The sequence below is a fragment of the Papaver somniferum genome, chromosome 7 (genome assembly GCF_003573695.1).
Source record: "Papaver somniferum cultivar HN1 chromosome 7, ASM357369v1, whole genome shotgun sequence".
Taxonomy (NCBI): domain Eukaryota; kingdom Viridiplantae; phylum Streptophyta; class Magnoliopsida; order Ranunculales; family Papaveraceae; genus Papaver; species Papaver somniferum.
This window is the reverse complement of record NC_039364.1, coordinates 10,389,766-10,406,809: the sequence shown is the minus strand read 5'-3', so window position 1 is coordinate 10,406,809 and position 17,044 is coordinate 10,389,766. Positions and strand designations below refer to the sequence as shown.

At 36.1% G+C, this 17,044-nt stretch overlaps 2 protein-coding genes and 1 non-coding gene across 4 annotated transcripts; 1 reads left to right on the top strand and 2 right to left on the bottom strand.

Moving 5' to 3' along the window:
* Window positions 1-2,460: 2,460 nt before the first annotated feature.
* TRNAT-AGU lies at window positions 2,461-2,532 on the top strand. Its single transcript has one exon. It is a non-coding gene; the product is annotated as a tRNA-Thr (tRNA).
* Window positions 2,533-4,905: 2,373 nt separating this feature from the next.
* Window positions 4,906-6,154, bottom strand: LOC113295426 (NDR1/HIN1-like protein 13). The gene has a single exon (XM_026543766.1). It carries the CDS (start codon window positions 5,974-5,976, stop codon window positions 5,152-5,154), a length of 825 nt encoding a protein of 274 aa, XP_026399551.1. The 5' UTR covers window positions 5,977-6,154; the 3' UTR covers window positions 4,906-5,151.
* Window positions 6,155-8,156: 2,002 nt separating this feature from the next.
* LOC113300578 lies at window positions 8,157-11,884 on the bottom strand. Of its 2 annotated transcripts, none has more exons than XM_026549783.1 (7): window positions 11,591-11,884; window positions 11,388-11,487; window positions 11,168-11,288; window positions 10,956-11,077; window positions 10,709-10,839; window positions 8,735-8,894; window positions 8,157-8,553 (listed from the first exon to the last, which is right to left on the bottom strand). In XM_026549783.1, the coding sequence occupies exons 1-5, from the start codon at window positions 11,757-11,759 to the stop codon at window positions 10,821-10,823; spliced, it is 531 nt and encodes a 176-aa protein (XP_026405568.1). In that variant the 5' UTR covers window positions 11,760-11,884; the 3' UTR covers window positions 8,157-8,553; window positions 8,735-8,894; window positions 10,709-10,820. The 2 variants fall into 2 exon arrangements, with proteins under 2 accessions (XP_026405568.1, XP_026405567.1); XM_026549782.1 differs by having other exon boundaries at window positions 10,709-10,829.
* Between the last annotated feature and the right edge of the window lie 5,160 nt (window positions 11,885-17,044).

The following is a 17,044-nucleotide window of genomic DNA, read 5'->3' as shown; positions in this document are numbered from 1 at the left end:
ATGTAGGCAGGACAGTGTGGAAGTATGATGATAACAAGAACTGATTCTGTGTTACCAAACAATCAAATGCCAATGGCTACTATCTGTACATCATCCTTGCAAGACCTAATCCAAAATCTGGTCCTGTATCCTTCTACATTCCAGCTGGTGACTGTTTTACTGGTTGGTTTGCGGTTGCAGAATCTATAGAATCAATTCTTCACTACTCTTCATCCATCTCTAAACCTATCATGACGCCTTCCATCCCACCACCCATTACACAATCCTATATTCATTCGGGCACATCTTATGCTCAATCTCTTTTTCGCCAATCCAATCTTCATTCAAACAACATTCCCAATCGAACTTCCAAAGCTCATAAGTCTCCTTTTCTGTGTGATGACTTTGCCGCACCTTCAACCATTAGAGTCCAAAAATCCAATAATGCAATTTGCATTGATAATCCTGCTCATTCACTTGGGAAATGGAATGATGCTTTTATTATCTCTTCCCCTGAAACCGTTTATTCTTGGAATCGCATTGGCATTGCATTGTTCTTTGAATTACAAATTGCTGCTAACTTTCAGATCTTCCCAATAAATTCTTTTCATGCGATTTTTCATGTAGATAAGGTGTTATCGAATCTTAATCTGGAATTTAAATTTGTGGCTTTTAATAAGACATATTCAGTTTTTAGATGGCATGATCAAATTTGGAGCTCAGCAAACCAAAATCAACATGAATATCATCTGGAAATATATGGAGTCCCCTATCAGTTCTGGTCATCTGAAATTATTCGTGCCATTGGTAAACTATGTGGAGATGTTTTGCTTATTGACCCAGTCACACTTCATCTTCGAGATTTAAGGGCCATTCATTTGAAGATTCGTAACAAAAAAGGGATTAACTCAATTCCAAGGATGATCACTCTTTACTCAGGGAAGATGAAGTTCATTGGTCATGTCGCTGTAACAGGGAAATCGTCAAAGATTGACCAAAGCTTCCTTATTTCGCCACCTACAAATTTGGATCTCTATTCAAATCCTTCTCTCAGCAAGGCATGTGTGGTGCCTGATTTCCTGGAGGAAAGCAGAAGGAAGAAAAGAAATTTTCTCCCAGCGTATATCACTCCTATCAACATAATACAACCTGTTATTAAGGAAACGTCTTCTTCAAGTAAGGCTGAATTTCCCAATTTAACGGATACGTATACAGTTCCTAGAAAATCCGGGCATCATGGGTCAAAGAAATCTCCAAGGGATAAGGCAAATCGTAATAAGGTTAAGCAAGTCTGGCGCAGAGTCCAAAGATCTTTTGCTACATCAGTTACACTTACAGAGTACTATTGAATTAGGATTTATATGGATATTTAACAATTCTAAAAACTCCTAGATATTTAATTAGGATATACAAAGAATTATTAAATATCCATGATATTCAATTAGAATTGTTTTAGATTTCACAAATATCTTAGGTATTCAATTTATTTAAGATTTTTCTTAGAATAGTTAAGAGACAGGATATATGTGTATTCTTATGGATATTTGTAGGCAAATTATGTATGTTATTATCTCATATCAATCTTAACACAAACCACAAGAGTTTCATGGATTCTTATGGACAATTATTTTTTATCACAAAATGCTATGTTTTTCCACCACCACCACTGCAAACCACCACCACCACCACATACCACCAACCAACACCAGCAGAACCAACACCATCGACCACTGCCGCCACCACCAACCATCACCGCCACACACCAACCACCACCGCCCATGCCCACCACCACAACCACCAACCATCACCGCCACCGCGCACACCAACCACCACCGCCCATCACCACCACCTCAACTTTTGGATTTTCTTTTCTTCCAGGGAATCATGATAATCCTGGTTTTTCAAATATATTACTAATTGGTAATATACTTCAATTTTCAAAAATCTAACTTCTCCTAAGGCTATACGGTATAATGCAGAATCATATATCTACAAGAATCTTTAAGAAACATTATAAATTCACTAGATTCGACCAAAACTAGTATCTAATTTTATCTAGATAAATCCTAATCCAATACACCCCTTTTAATTAACTCCAGATTTGAGAAGTCCCAGTCGGCAGTCTCGGCTTTTTAGCACTTTGCCACTCCAGCAGTAGCCCGTATCCGTAGGTATAGTTAATTCCTAAAATAATCCATGGACAACTATAGGTATGGTCAATTCAACTATGGTGGGGAACTTACATGATCATGAGAATATTACATTCACTGAGGTTTTTCCAACATTGCACAAATAACAAATGAGACTACTGCCAGACCATTCCTTTTTCTTGAGTGACATTTAAGGCGGGTACTCAGACTACTGATGAGCCTCGTGTATAATTGCAGCCATGCAAACCCTGGCCAAAGAAGTCCTTTTTCTCTCTTTTTTGCAATCGCTCAGCCAAAACAATCTTAATCTGCTCATGATTTCAAAACAACAGCTCATAGCTCAGTTGGTTAGAGCACCCGTTTAGTAAGCGGGAGGTCTTGAGTTCAACTCTCAATGAAAGCAAACTTTTTTTTTTCCTTTATCATCTCCCTGTTGTTGCCTTTTTGCTAATTCCTGTTGTGAACCTCCAAGAAGGAGGTGATCCTCTATCTTTATCATCTATTAATGAAGATGTACGGGTTTATTACCTAGCAATAAATACAAGGAAAGAAATCTAAATCTGCATCTATAGTTTTACTTAATCACCACTTGCTACTGACAACTACCTAGTAATGCTGCAGTCGTATGAGTGATTGATTAGTCACATCTTGCAACTGACACCTAATTGCTAATACGAAATTAATTAGCTCAAGATTTGTTATCACGGATCTCAGCACATCTATATCTTATGACCACGCAGATCTGGTGGAACCAAATGCCGGGCGCAAGCGATGTGTGGGCCGAATATCGAATTGCCAAGCCTCTAGCCTAGCTTTTGCGGATCGACCATTGGTTATTTCCTAATTAATTACGTCAAAGAAAAAAGAGTACAACTAATGATGGATTGAATTCAGCTAATAAGGTTAGTGATGGATTTTGACTTTATAACTAAGAAAGTTCGGTGCTGCATTTCCTATAGTACAATGATGTGGAGAATTAAATGTATGATTGATTTGGTTGTTTCATCCACTTTGTTTGAAAATTTCAAGTATATGCTACAAATTACACATTAATAATAGGGTATGGTCAATTAAGAAATATTATTGGTCTGTAATTGAAGTACAAGTGCACATGGATTTGCAATTATCAATCCTTGACATAATTTGTGAATAATTGAAAAACCACACACCTCTCAAGATTACTTCAAACACAAGATAATATAATTCCTTGACATCACCTTCCTTTGTGTCTTGTTCTTCATAGAAACACTACACAATCATGAAAAGGGGGATCTTAACTCCTAGAAGCTAAATCATTACAGGATCATGCAACACAAAGCACAAAGAAGAGGTATTTTGGGTTCAATGATGCAAATTTGTTGGATGTGTCTCCTCTCTAGCTGGTGATCTATCTATACAAACCTCAAAAGACCTTTCACTGAATTTTCGTATATCTGGTTATTATCAATTGTGACTTGATCTAAACCTTGGATATCCTTAAAATCAGCTGTCAGCGTTCTCCATAATTTTCATTTCTTTTCCCCTTTCATGACTAAAGAATTTCAAAGTCTGGTTACTAATGGCAACTGCAAAATGAAATTTAGCTTATATAAAGACAACTCTCTTTATTGATGTTTAAAAAATCTCTCAAAACTAAACACAAGCTCTAATCTTGTTCATATGATCAACCACAACTTTGGTGATCATATATATATAGAACAATGAATTCTTTTTCCTAGTCGTATTACCTTATTACATGTCTTTCCTTTTCTTATAACTAGATGATTTCTAATTCCCTTATGATTACATCAATTTTCTAATCTTGTCCTAACCAACTTGTTAGTGACTTTTATGTTGAAGTTAATCCAACAGTTACTCCATAAATTTTAGGAGTGACGATTTTGAACAAACTTGAAGAACACTACTTTTGGAACGGTAACAACTGGTCACGGCTGTTAACAACAATATAACGGCGGCTTTCTGAAACATTGATTTGTTTAAAGGAAGAAGCACGTGGTTAGTGGACAGCTAAATTCTTCTCTGAAACACGTTATACTCTGTTACGCACTTTTAAGATTGGGGTCTGTCGACATGATCAAAACATCTGGATGCGTTTAAAAGATCCTCCATGTCGGACAAACTTGTCCCATAAAAACTTTGTTTCACGAGACTCGTTATAGGGCCCTCCGTAATTTGTTTGGCACTTTAAATTTGAGTACAGTGATATTACTAACGATCTGGGTTTGAAATTCTTCGACTCTAATCTTTTTTGCCGAACAAATTAAAAGAGAAACATAATTATGGAAACTTCTTGCTCTGATACAAATGATACTTGACCTCAAAATTTCTGGTCAACTCAACTACTAGACAGGGTTAGAACACTTCACATGTAACCATGCACAAAGCATGGTGTTTATTTCCGGCAATCTTGTTATTTGACGCAGAAAAAAATTAAATTAGAGATTTTTGATTGATTGATTTTCATCATGACATTTGTCGGTTGGTTGTAAAATATTAGAACTGGACTCACTTGACGCTGTCGTACCATCATTCATACACTTCATGTGCACCTGATAAAAGTCTCAAAGGGAAATGGCACCGACAGTTCTTTTTGGGTAATAATTCTAGAAACATGATGTAGTCATTATTATATTATTATTATGTTAACTACTATATCTTTCCTGTAATCAAACATTAATTTCGAAATTTAACGAGGTGCTGCATTTGCGGTAATTCTTTCCTCCTCCAGATTTGTGCAAGAAAAATAAATGAAAATGAAAATAAGAAATAATAATAATTCTATTTAATTCTTCGAAATAGAACAATTTCATCAAACAGTTATAAACCTTACAAACCCCACAAAACAAAATTTCGATTCCATTTTTCTTTTTTCACTATATTTATATTTTTCTTTGTTCCTTTACTCTAAAAACAATACCTAAAAAAAAAAATTCATCAAACCACAAATTCTGCTCAATTTACAATCAAAAACCCAAAAAATAAATGTAAAAAAAATTAAGATCACGCTAATTATCATTAAAAATTAAAAAGTCCATTTCCAAATCTTAATCCTAAGATTAACCTTACATCGAGGTTTAGAAGAAGCAGATAAAGTAGATGTAGTAGCAGTAGTAGTAGAATTCTTACCTTTAGTAGTAGTAGTAGTAATCACAGCATGAATCCCAATACAAGAAACTCTAATCCCAATTCTTGATGTCTTCATTCCACCAATTTTCACCTTCACTTTAGTCTCCATTTCAATTTCTAATGGCAGCCCAGTTTTCTTCTTCAAATCGGACTTCAATTTAGTCACAGAACTTTCCTCAATACTGTCGCCGTTGTTAGCAAGCGTTGCTTTTAAAACCGTGGTATTCTTAGTTCCATGAATTAACGAAGGAAACGAACCAACACCAACGTTTACATCATTAGATTTGACCGTTACAGAGATAGGATCGTAAGTGAACGTGATTCTCTTGTTCGGGTTACGAGATGAAATCGCGAGATCGAGTTTTGATGCGAGATGATTAGTTGAATCCTTCGAATTGGTTGTGACATTGAACTGTGAGATCCGGAGTGTGGTGAGAGTGAACGAAGGACGATGAGGACTGTAAAGAACGTACAGAATACCTCCGGCGATGGCAGCTAGGAGTATCAGTGCTATGATAATCATTGTAGACCATAGGAAACAACAGCAACATCTGCTACGGCTACGACGCTTTGGCTGTGGACGGTATGCTGGACGTGATGCGCCGTATTGCTGTGATTTCGGTGCTGGGAACAGCGGAGTTGTGGTGGTGGTGGCGTTTCCGTTCACGGTTGGGTTCATGGTTGTTGGTTTTGAATTTGGGTATACTCTATCTGCATTCATATTTGCGAAGAGAGAGTGGAGAATGATTTGGAGAAGGAGATAGTGAGAGGGAGAGGGGAGGAAATGGAGATGTTAAAGGAAATGGTGGAATAAGGAGGAAGGTGGGAGCTTGGGGGAAGGAAAGAAAGCAACCTTCTACCCAAATGAGATGTTCCCACTTCTCCTTATTTTGGAATCTGTTTTATGTTTCTATCACTACACCTTTTAAATTGATTGAGTTTGACAGTGTGGCTTGCTTGCTTAGAGTTAACATAACCTTAACCCCCGATTTTACCTAACCTAATGGGCTGATCCTGAATCTCAACCCTAACTCATTTCACCAGCCCTCAAGTTTTTCATTTTGGTCAAAGTCAAGGTACAACAATAACTCTTTACCTGCAAAAATTCGTGCGGGAAATCTGAACCAATGGTTTTCTAGTCAAAGTCATTCTTAACCCAATAGATTTCTGCCTGCAAAAATTCATGTAGGAAATCTGAAACTATTGAGAAAACAACAATTCTATACCTACATCAAGAAAAGTAAGGTTGTGAACGAGATTTGGTAGTTTTCGGACAGTCAGTATTTGGATATGCACAATGGATCCCTGGTAAAAATGAAGCTATGAGATGTTATTGGTCTAAATGATACGACCAATGTAATTTCTTATTGGCCTTTGTACTATGCGCATTTGCAAAATTGAATCATATAATTTAGATTTGGGAATTTTGATAAAGTGACCCAGTTTTGAATTAGGGTAAAAAAAGTGTCCCCGCATTTTTGCAGTTTTCTAAACTGCCCCGTTTTTTTCAAATAACACTTTCCATCCGGTTAAATGCAAGGTGGTAGTTATCTCACCTGTTAAAAAGTCATATTTACCCCTGAACCATGTCGTGAACTATGAACCCTAACCATGAACCATGAATCCTAAACCCCTAACCCTGAACTATATCGTGAACCATGAACCCTGAACCATTAACAACGAAGCCTGAACTATGAACCCTAAAACCCTAACCCTGAACTATATCGTGAACCATGAACCCAGAACTTTGAACTTTGAACCCTGAACCTTAAACCCCTAACCCTGAACCCCGAACCCTAAATCCATGACTCTCTTAGCAATGTCCTTTAGGTTCTTTTATTGAGAGGGTTGACTTGACAGTAGCATCCTACAGGGTTGCTTCCTAACCCAATTGATTGAACCTAGACCTAGTAGTTGACAGACAAAATTGGATAGGTCACATCCATGAGTAAATTTCACAAGCAAAGGTGGTAGATATTTCATATTTGGGCCATTTGCATTCGGTTTCTTTATTAGCTGGGTTTCCTTCTTTTCTTAAACAAATGTTTCCTTTTCTCATTCTTTTTGTTTTCTTTTGTAACCACTACGATGGTTGCCATGTTATGTCATACTCACTCATACTGGTAGATGAATCATGAATATTATCCTCTTAGTTTATGCATTTTCACATTGATAATGCTCTCATTATATGCCAGATATTCTGTTTTATTTTGAAAATTAAAAAGCAATTACGGATGAATATGCTAAGCATATCTCCCCAACATTAAACTAAGTACATATTTGTACATGTTTCGAATTTCATCACCTGTTATATATATATAATATACGGATCAGACTTCAACATTCATCGAAATTGTTAGTTCTGATTCAGAACTGAAGTGAGTCCGTGTTTAGGTGTCTTACTTATGTCTTCCGGAAAATAGTATTAATTTTGTTTTATGAAAAATGAGACTTTTAGATTTTATTTTTGCATCAAAATAGGTTAATTAAAAATAAATAAATGAAAATATCAAAAAAAAAAAATCTGAAACGGATGGAGTATTACTTTTGAGGTCATACCCTGAGTTTCGTTCTTTTTCCTTGCGATTGGATCATCCAAATTGACGGTATTAAAATTATTTTTAATTTGTTTAATTTATTTATGTTTTATAAATTCTCTACTAATATATTGAAGTTTTATAATTGGACTCCAAAGCTGGTAGTTTACACCTAGTGCTGCACATGAGAAATGTAAGCCAGTGGTGACAAACTGACAAAAATGCTGATGAAAGAGACCATTCCATGAACATTTTTAGTTTAGGGAAGGGTTTGTTTCTCTTTTGTACTAGACAGGACTATATCATTTGATAATATTCATTTTTGTCCATTTCAGCCACAAAAAAAAAAACAATCACTCCCCAAAATAAGGTTTGTTCCTTTATGCAGATTTTTGTAGTCATTTGGATTCCTACAAAATAGAACAAACCCAAGTTTTCTAAAAAACCAATTTTGCTTAAAATTCAGCAAGAAATTCTATGACTGTTTCAGATTCAATGAGAAATTCTATGACTGTAAAACTGAAATAGAGGTCATTTATGTCATCTGACTGCCCGGTGGTAAAGAGACAGTACCAGTTGTGGACCTCAGACGATATGATGATGCGGCAGCAACCCAGGATTTGAACTATTTCTTGTACCTAAGATTGTTTCTGCATTGTATCTATGTAATGCTTCTCGTCCGAAACTTACATTTCTGGCTTCTTCTTCCTTACAATCTCAGTTAAGGGGCAAATCATCGGCAGTCTTTCAGATCACCTAACCTGTTACTCAGTTGCAAATTTGTTTTATTATAAGAAAATGTATTTTTACGAACTTGGTAATGAGACGATAAAACAAGGAAAATAAATTTTAACAAGTTTGGAGTTCATGGGAAAGGAAAGTTTGGCAGTCTTCATTAAATGGTAAATAACTACATAAGAGTGAGCGAGGGAGGGAGATTACCTTGGTGTTCTAGTACTTCTGTACATAAGCATGATGCTGAGCAAAACAGGAACTATGACCAAACATAGATGCTCCAAGGAGTGTCCACTGATGATGTAATGGTCTAAACCATAAATTTTCATGTCTGCAAAAGCTTCGAATTTTGCAAGCAGGTAAACCCCTGTGAACACATCCAGAATATTTACAAATGGGTTTATACAGTAATTTAAAAAATTCATATCGTCTTATACCAAATTCATGAATACTCTTTGCCATGGTTACTTAAGGTCCTTCATCGATTGCATTCATCAATGTAAAGATTTTTTGCGCTCATGAATACTTATGGCCTTATCTTCTTTCTTTGCGTGATGTACAGAGCACTCTGTCTGTTGTATCTATAAGTTGGTTTGTTCAACTCAATAAGACTTACTGACAGTGACAGAGGATTGATTACATGAGTCTTGGGAGATATTATTAACGGATAGTGGCATTAACAGGAGATGGGTGTAATAATATCACCTAAGTTTTGACTAAGCAATAAAGAAGCACAAGCAAAATATTGTAATGGCAGATCCACGCAGTCAAGAATTATTATATGGTTGAAGAATAATTGGTACTGAACTATGGTAGTTAAGTGATTTGTTCACAGTTTGCAGTCTATACTGATACTAGGTGACTTGTTCACAAAAGCACGTTCAAAAGCATTTGTCAGCTATGCGATCTGTTTCCTATTGGGTTTTCATGATTTCCTTATATGGATAGGTATACTTTGAATAATTCCTTAGTCAGGAACCTATTACATAAGAAAAATCATAATCATTGTTACTACCGATTTTCTAGTAGTCACAACCAATGAGGTCACCAAAAAGTAACTAAGAGCAGGGGTAAAAAGAGCAATGCAGGGATCAAGATCTACGTGGTTCGGCACGCCAAGGCCCACTTTTAGGGGTTAGTGTTTCATTATTGTAGTTTCTATAACAATGGATTTACAACTTCATGAAAGACATGAATTTCAGATAGAGAGACCGAGAGAACTTCTTATTCTGTAAGCTGCCCAAACAAACTTGTTTCAGAACCTAAATCCAATTCGTTTATATAGAGGAAATGAGTACAAATAAGCTATATACCTTTCATGGGATTTACGTGAAGAGTATAAATGTGACTTACTTTGTATATCTCCTCTATATAGTTGGCATAAACCAATGCATCATCCTATGAAAAATATAAGAGAAAATTATTGGTTACCAACTTGTTTGCATCAAGTTTCAGCTGAGTCCTTGCTGGATGCCCAGGCTTTAGTTTTAATTCTATCTCCTTTTTTTTGGATACAATCACTCTGGGATCTACTCTAGACACAATGAGAAGTCATCCGTTCAACGTCAAAATCCCGGTAGCACACCCCCAACAACGACCAAGAAACTCGAGACAGGACTACTCTGACAATATACTAATCAACCATTGACTGATTCACATCTCAACTGGAATCACCTCACTTTTACATAATTCAAGAGCTCAAACAGATTGACAAACTTAAAAAGATAACACAACCTAGACCGATACAGAAAGAGCAATTTAGACACTATCTGTGTTTCCACCAGGAAATTGACTTAGCTCTCCAGCAACAACAATTTATTTAGCCACTGTCTGTGTTTCCACCAGGAAATTGACTTAGCTCTCCAGCAACAGCAATATATGAATAGACTATCTAAAGATACCTAATTCCGTTACCAAGATGATAACTAAATGACTGCAGTAACTGCACTATAAACTATAACGGTTCAATTAAAACATTGCCAACTTCCTTCGTCAGATTAGCTATGGGAATTTATATAAAAAACTTCTAATTTCATTTATACTTGTTTATCACCTATAACCTGAAACGGATCAAAAGATACTAGAACCATCCCATAAGTTTCAGATGCCATTTATAGCTTATCTTTCCAAATTTATTCTATGGCAGTAAAAGCATAAATGAAGAGGTTTAAAATCTCTAACCTGCCGCCCAAAACCAGTATCTTGAATGTGTATACTTGGGTGGGAACATAAACGCCAATGCAGGTATTACTATGGTCGGGATCAGTTGGAACATCATACACAACTAAGATCATCAAAACTCCTGCAAACAGCTAGCATAGCAAAAAAAGAAGTGTACATTAAATACTCCTCCATGTTCCAACCAATCATATCACAATTAAACCGAACGACTACAAAAACAAACAACAATGCAGGGACAACTACAAACCTTTCATAGGCAATGCTAACAAGAGCAAGCATAAGAACGGAACACAAACAAGTTACCCCGATCCGCTCTCCTACTTTCTCAACAACAAAAATGGAGAGTAGTGAAGTATAAACAATCATCATCTGCATAACAAAACAGAACCGATAATCAATGCAAACACCAACACGGCAAAATCGAAAAACAAAACTAGATTAACACAATAAAATTATTACCGGAAGCCTATCAAAAACAACTCTGTCATCATCAGGCTTTAAATGATAATAAGCAGACCCAAATGCAATTCCAACAATTCCAGCATAGAAAAATGCCCAACCCCAAACTTCTCCTCTTAAACTACAACAACCCCAAAAATCACACCCATATTGACAGAATTTCACATAAAAATCCTTAAAAAATAGATCAATGAATCAAGGATTAAACAAGGGCACCCACCTAATTACAAAAATGCTTCCTTGGAGACAAATGACAAAACCAAGAACACCCACAATCAAAAATGGGAAATTTGTGATCACATTTAATGTATTTGGAACTCCTGAACCAAAACCCATAAGCCAAAATTAGAATTAAACAAAAATTTCCCATTAAAGGAACAAGCTTCAAGGGTAAAATGCATTAGATTGGAAAATGATGAATACCTAAAAAATTGCGCATGTCTGAAAAACGATGGTGATTAGGAGAATGAGGAATTTTTGGTGCTAATAACATAAATATGAGAAAACAAAGCAAACCCATAATGCAATTACGAACTTTCTTTGCCTTTTTTAACGATGGTTGTATCCCCATTACTATCATCTTTGCATTCATCTCTCTGTGGATATGCTGAAATACTTCAGTCTGTTTCACTTAGATTAAGATATGAACCATGAAAGCTTTCTTGAATCAAATTATTTTCAGGGTAGAACCCAGATTTTGAGATCGAAGTTCTCTCTTTTATGTTTCCAATTTTTGAGTTTTTATCAGTTGGAACTGTAACAAAAGTATTTTGTTGAGTTCCAAAATTTTGCATTTCGGTATTGAATCGGTGGAGATAATCGTCGAACCAGGGATGACTCGTTTCGGGATTCTCTATGGGCTGAATATAGCACGTCTGGGATAAAATAGGCTTACCCAAAACTAAAATAAAGCCACCCCTTATCGCAATTTTTTTGAAAAGTAAAAAATGCGGTCCATAATCGGTAGATAATTCTACAATCGGTAGTTTATATTGATGTATATTGGTTTGTGTTAAGAAAATTATAATCGGTATTTAAAATAGTAATTTCGTGATGTTAATTTTCTACCGATTATGGTAGTAGCCCCAAATTTAAATTTTTCAAAAACCAATGGGATTTTGAATTTCTCTATTTTCACAATCGGTAGTTTCGTGATGTTTATTATCGACCGATTGTACAATCGGTAGTCTCTTGATGTTCTTTATCTACCGATTGTTCTAGTAGCTCCAAATCCGAAATTTTCAAAAACCAATGGAATTTTGAATTTCTCTATTTACACAATCAATAGTTTCGTGCTATTTATTATCTACCGATTGTACAATCGGTAATCTTGTGATGTTCTTTATCTACCGATTATAGTAATAGCCCTATGTAAGCACAGATGTAACGATGATGAGCATCATGCTCACAACCAATGTTCGCATTCATAGGAATATCTAGATAAATGCAATAAGAGAAAATATATATGCAGAGGGAAGAAACACCGAGTCTTCGGACCCGTCATCGTTTCTCTAACAGATGAATGATGATATAAAATACAATAAGCAATGAAGTAAGCATAAGTAAATGAACACAATGATTTACGTGGTTCGATCGGTTCTAAGGCCTACGTCCACGACGGTTTGGGTTTCACTATGCGTCTTTCAAGGTTAAATTGATAGTCAAATGACTTTGAATGGAAACAGAAGGTCTGAAGGATAAACTCATATCTACAATTTACTCTCTACTTATCACTATAGTTCTCTCTCCTAACTATAGTCTTTTCTTCGATGGAATTTGGTCGACCCCCTCTTCATTGGTGAAGATTGGTATTTATAGGGCTTCTGTGTGGGATCCGCACTTCTGTCTTGTCAGAACCTTATCTCTTTGGTTATCGTGTTGAGTCCGCTGATGGATTCGTGATTGCCCGATCCTCACTAACGGTCTTCAGTTGTCCCGATGATCAACCTCCCTTCATTCCATAGACTTCTTGACACGTGCCCCAGCTATTAAATGCGGGTGGTTGGGTCAGACCGCATGCGCCATACAATTGTTACTCCAGTTGTCACATCTTCGTCAGATGCTCCCATCTCATCCGCTCGTTTTAGGGTTTATCTCGAGATGGGGTAAAGTGATATTTGGATCTTCTATGGTGCTTCTCGGGTTTTCGTTCATTAGGTAGCCCCAAGTCTTGAGATCGTTGAATCTTCCTCGTGATGTTGGCGTGTCGGGAGATAACATCTCTGATTCATCAGTGTAGAGACGCGTCATCAGAGCTAGATGTGATTACCCTCCATGCGTTACACGTGTGATCGACTTTCCACGTGTCCGGTTGTGGGAATATGTGTATACACCCTAAATTCAAATATTTCAAAAACCAATGGAATTTTGAATTTCTCTATTTGCACAATCGGTAGTTTCGTGATATTTATTATCAACCGATTGTACAATCGTTAGTCTCGTGATATTCATTTATCTACCTATTGTGGTAATTGCCCCAAATTCGAAATTTTCAAAACCAATGGAATTTTGAATTTCTCTATTTGCGCAATCGGTAGTTTCGTGATATTTATTATCTACCGATTGTACAATCGGTAGTCTCGTGATGTTCTTTATCTACCGATTATATAGCCCTAAATTCGAAACTTTCCAAAACCAATGGAATTTTGCATTTCTCTATTTTCACAATCGGTAGTTTCATGATATTTATTATGTATCGTGATGTTATTTATCTAACGATTGTGGTAGTAGCCCCAAATTCAAATTTTTCAAAACCAATGAAATTTTGGAATTCTCAAAGAAGAGAAAAACATAATCACAATCGGTAGATAAAAAAATACTAAAATACCGATTATGAAGGGACATATAAGTATTTTCAACCTATTTTGTCTTGTTATGCCGCCCCTAATTCTTTCAGGGTCGCCCCTAAAGATGCCAGGAATAGAAGTCAGAAACAAAGTTATATTGCTTCACAATAATTCGATTTTTTTTTGTTTTTAGAAGTCGTTCTAAAATTTTACACACAAACTAACTTCTTGCTTTTTAATTTTTAGAAGTTAAAAAGTAACTTCTTGATGTGTATCCAGACGTAATCTTTTTTGCGGGAGCATATATTGAACTAGCAACTATGGAACCATTAGATATACCAGATATGACATCAGCAAACTATGGTTAAATCCACAATTATCTCTTCCTTATTTTTCTACATATCAGTGCAGACAATTGATGTGTGTTATGTTATCTCTTCCCGATTTTTAAGATTAACTCAAGTGTTTGGCATATTTTTTCTTTGAGTTGCAACAATCTTCTGAAACAATTTATATATAAGCTTGAATCAAATATGTACCCACATAACATAAAAATAAATCAAGGAATTACGAATATAAATATCAGAACCAAGCAAAGCTTTAATAATAACCGTCCCATGAAAAAGTTTTCCTTTATCTTAAGCCTGAAAAGTCTGAAACTATTTCAATCAAGAAAGGAAAATAGCGCGATCAGAGCTTTCAGAAACATCTAAGGAAAAAATGGGAGTGAGCAGGATTATAGCAGGCATGAGAATTTCTCTTTCAATCAAAAAAAAGACGTGAGAATTAGTACCGTACAAGTTCTGATTAAGGATAATAATTTGGTTGTATAACTAGATCAAAATCAAATACTTCACTGTATAATTAATGTGTTGTCTAAAATGAGAAAATGCAGGGATTGTGATGAGTACTCTCACTGGTAAAAGGTCAACAACAACATAAAATATATAGAGTTTATTGAGCCTGAAAAGTCTGAAACTATTTCAATCAAGAAAGGAAAAGATGCTTTTGTTGCATGTAGGGAATGATATGCAAAGGATCTGCAGGAAAAGTGAACAGATAATTAGAAAACCATGTAAGATAGTTTATTATGATTGATTGTAACTATTAATTTAAAATAATATGGTCTATATTGAAGTATGTTAACATTAGATAAACAAAATGTTGAACTATGCAGTGTTTTCTATACCCTATATATCTTGTGCTGTCATGGTTGCATAATTATGTATTGCCTACAAAAAATATTTACATTTGGTATGCAACTTTTAATTAGATACTTCAAAATAAAGTTTACCAACTCTCTTGCGTTTGATGAGTGCCAAATATTGTATATATTTATCCCTTTTTGTTGGCATTTTAACTCATCTTTTGTGCATTAATTCTACATTTTATCCCATATTATGTATTTTCCTTGTTTTCAAGAATAAATATTTTTCTTAATTAATTTTGCATTTTTTGGTACCAAATAAAGTCTGGATGATTTGCGGAGCAGAAAAGTAGTGAAAAGCCGAGAGGAATTACGCAAGGAAGCCGCAAAGAATGGAGCGCACGTTCAAAAAAGCTAGGAATGGGCTCAAGAAGGAAGAATTGTTCTTAAAGAAGATATGGGCTTGGCATACCCAAGGCCCAAAACCCTTACCCAAACCCATTTTCTATATCCATACCCGCCTCCATTCTCAGCCGTTAGATGGGACTACATCGAAATCCTACGGTCGCTCCTTCGTAGAGCATCAAAATCTGAAGTCTCTGCAAAACACCACAGCGCTTAAATTCCAAGCCATCAGATTAGATTGTAGTTGAATCCAACGATCGCTTCTATGCCGATGCATCAAAATTAGATACTCCCGATCTACACCACAGTACCTAACATCATCTAACACCGTTGACTTCGTTGTGTTTCAAAATCCAACGGTCGCAGCGATTCATCTCTCATCTCACCGTTAGATCTACCAACAATCTTCGCATCCCGCAGCTCAGAGTCGCTGGACATCGAATTGATGATCCCGCACAACACCCTAGTACCTAATATCTATACCCCAAAACAAACGATCCCTAAACCTAAATCCATCGATCTCTTCTCCTCCACCTCCTCCCTCACCGTCTGCAGAGAAAACCCATGTCCGCCATCACCACCATCACCCTGCCACTGCCATCGCCACCACCTACTCCATAGCCACCTAAACACCACCACCAACTCCACTATAATCATTCCCCCCATCTTCTAGCCATCTATCCTACCAATTTCTTTTCTTTTCTTTCTCAGAAAACCCTAGGAAAGAAATTGGTACAATAGCTAGGGCTAGAGAAGAAATAGAAGCATGGGAATGGAACAGAGGACCAAGGAGAATAATGGGTCGAAGAAAAACTCGTCAATTCACATCAATTTGGGTAAGAATTTACCAAACCCTAGTTCTGTCAATTTGGGGGTTTTTACATAAATCCTAATTAGGTTGAGATAGAGCATGGAGAAGATAAAGTGGGTGATATAGGGTAGGTAATTGAACCTAACTGTGATTTTCTGTCACATTAGGTAGAACCCTAATGTCTACTGTTTTGGGAATTTTTGGGTGAAAAGGGTGTAAACCCTAATTATGTAATTGGGTATAAAAAGGGGACTGTGGTGTGTGTAATGAATCATGCCTGGTTTAGCCAGTGTGTCACCCAAGAGCACTGGAATAGCCAGTGTCTCAAGGGTTAGTGTTTAATTTTCAACTATCTTTATGTTTATTCCATTACTCTTATTCAGTTTCAATTCAGTTGCTCTTATTCAGTTTCAATTCAGTTCATGTTTTTGTTTGATGTCTTCTGTGTTTGTTTATGTTCAGTTCATTGCTATGTTTAGTAAATGTTTTGTTTTTGTTGCTGTTATGTGAGATCACATGTTTATGTGTATAGCTAGGCTGTGATGATTCCTTAAGTCACTGTTAGTGGTGGAATGCTAGGTTATAATTCATGTAAATTGAGTTGATTGAGTAATGGAGGAATTTAGTGCTCAACTGTGCTTGTGATTGATTGTGCTGTCAAAAGACAGTCAATGCTAGGAGAAAACAGTTGAGCAAGCTTCTTCTCCTTCCATTCCATTTTTGTATGC

Bases quoted from the DNA above. Each gene is read 5' to 3' on its own strand.
- LOC113295426 (XM_026543766.1), bottom strand. From the start codon at position 5,976: ATGAATGCAGATAGAGTATACCCAAATTCAAAACCAACAACCATGAAC.
- LOC113300578 (XM_026549782.1), bottom strand. From the start codon at position 11,759: ATGAATGCAAAGATGATAGTAATGGGGATACAACCATCGTTAAAAAAG. The intron at 11,488-11,590 runs GTATTCATCATT...GTTTTGGTTCAG, and splicing joins AGACATGCGCAATTTTTTAG to GAGTTCCAAATACATTAAAT. The intron at 11,078-11,167 runs GTAATAATTTTA...TTTGTTATGCAG, and splicing joins TTGTTTTTGATAGGCTTCCG to ATGATGATTGTTTATACTTC.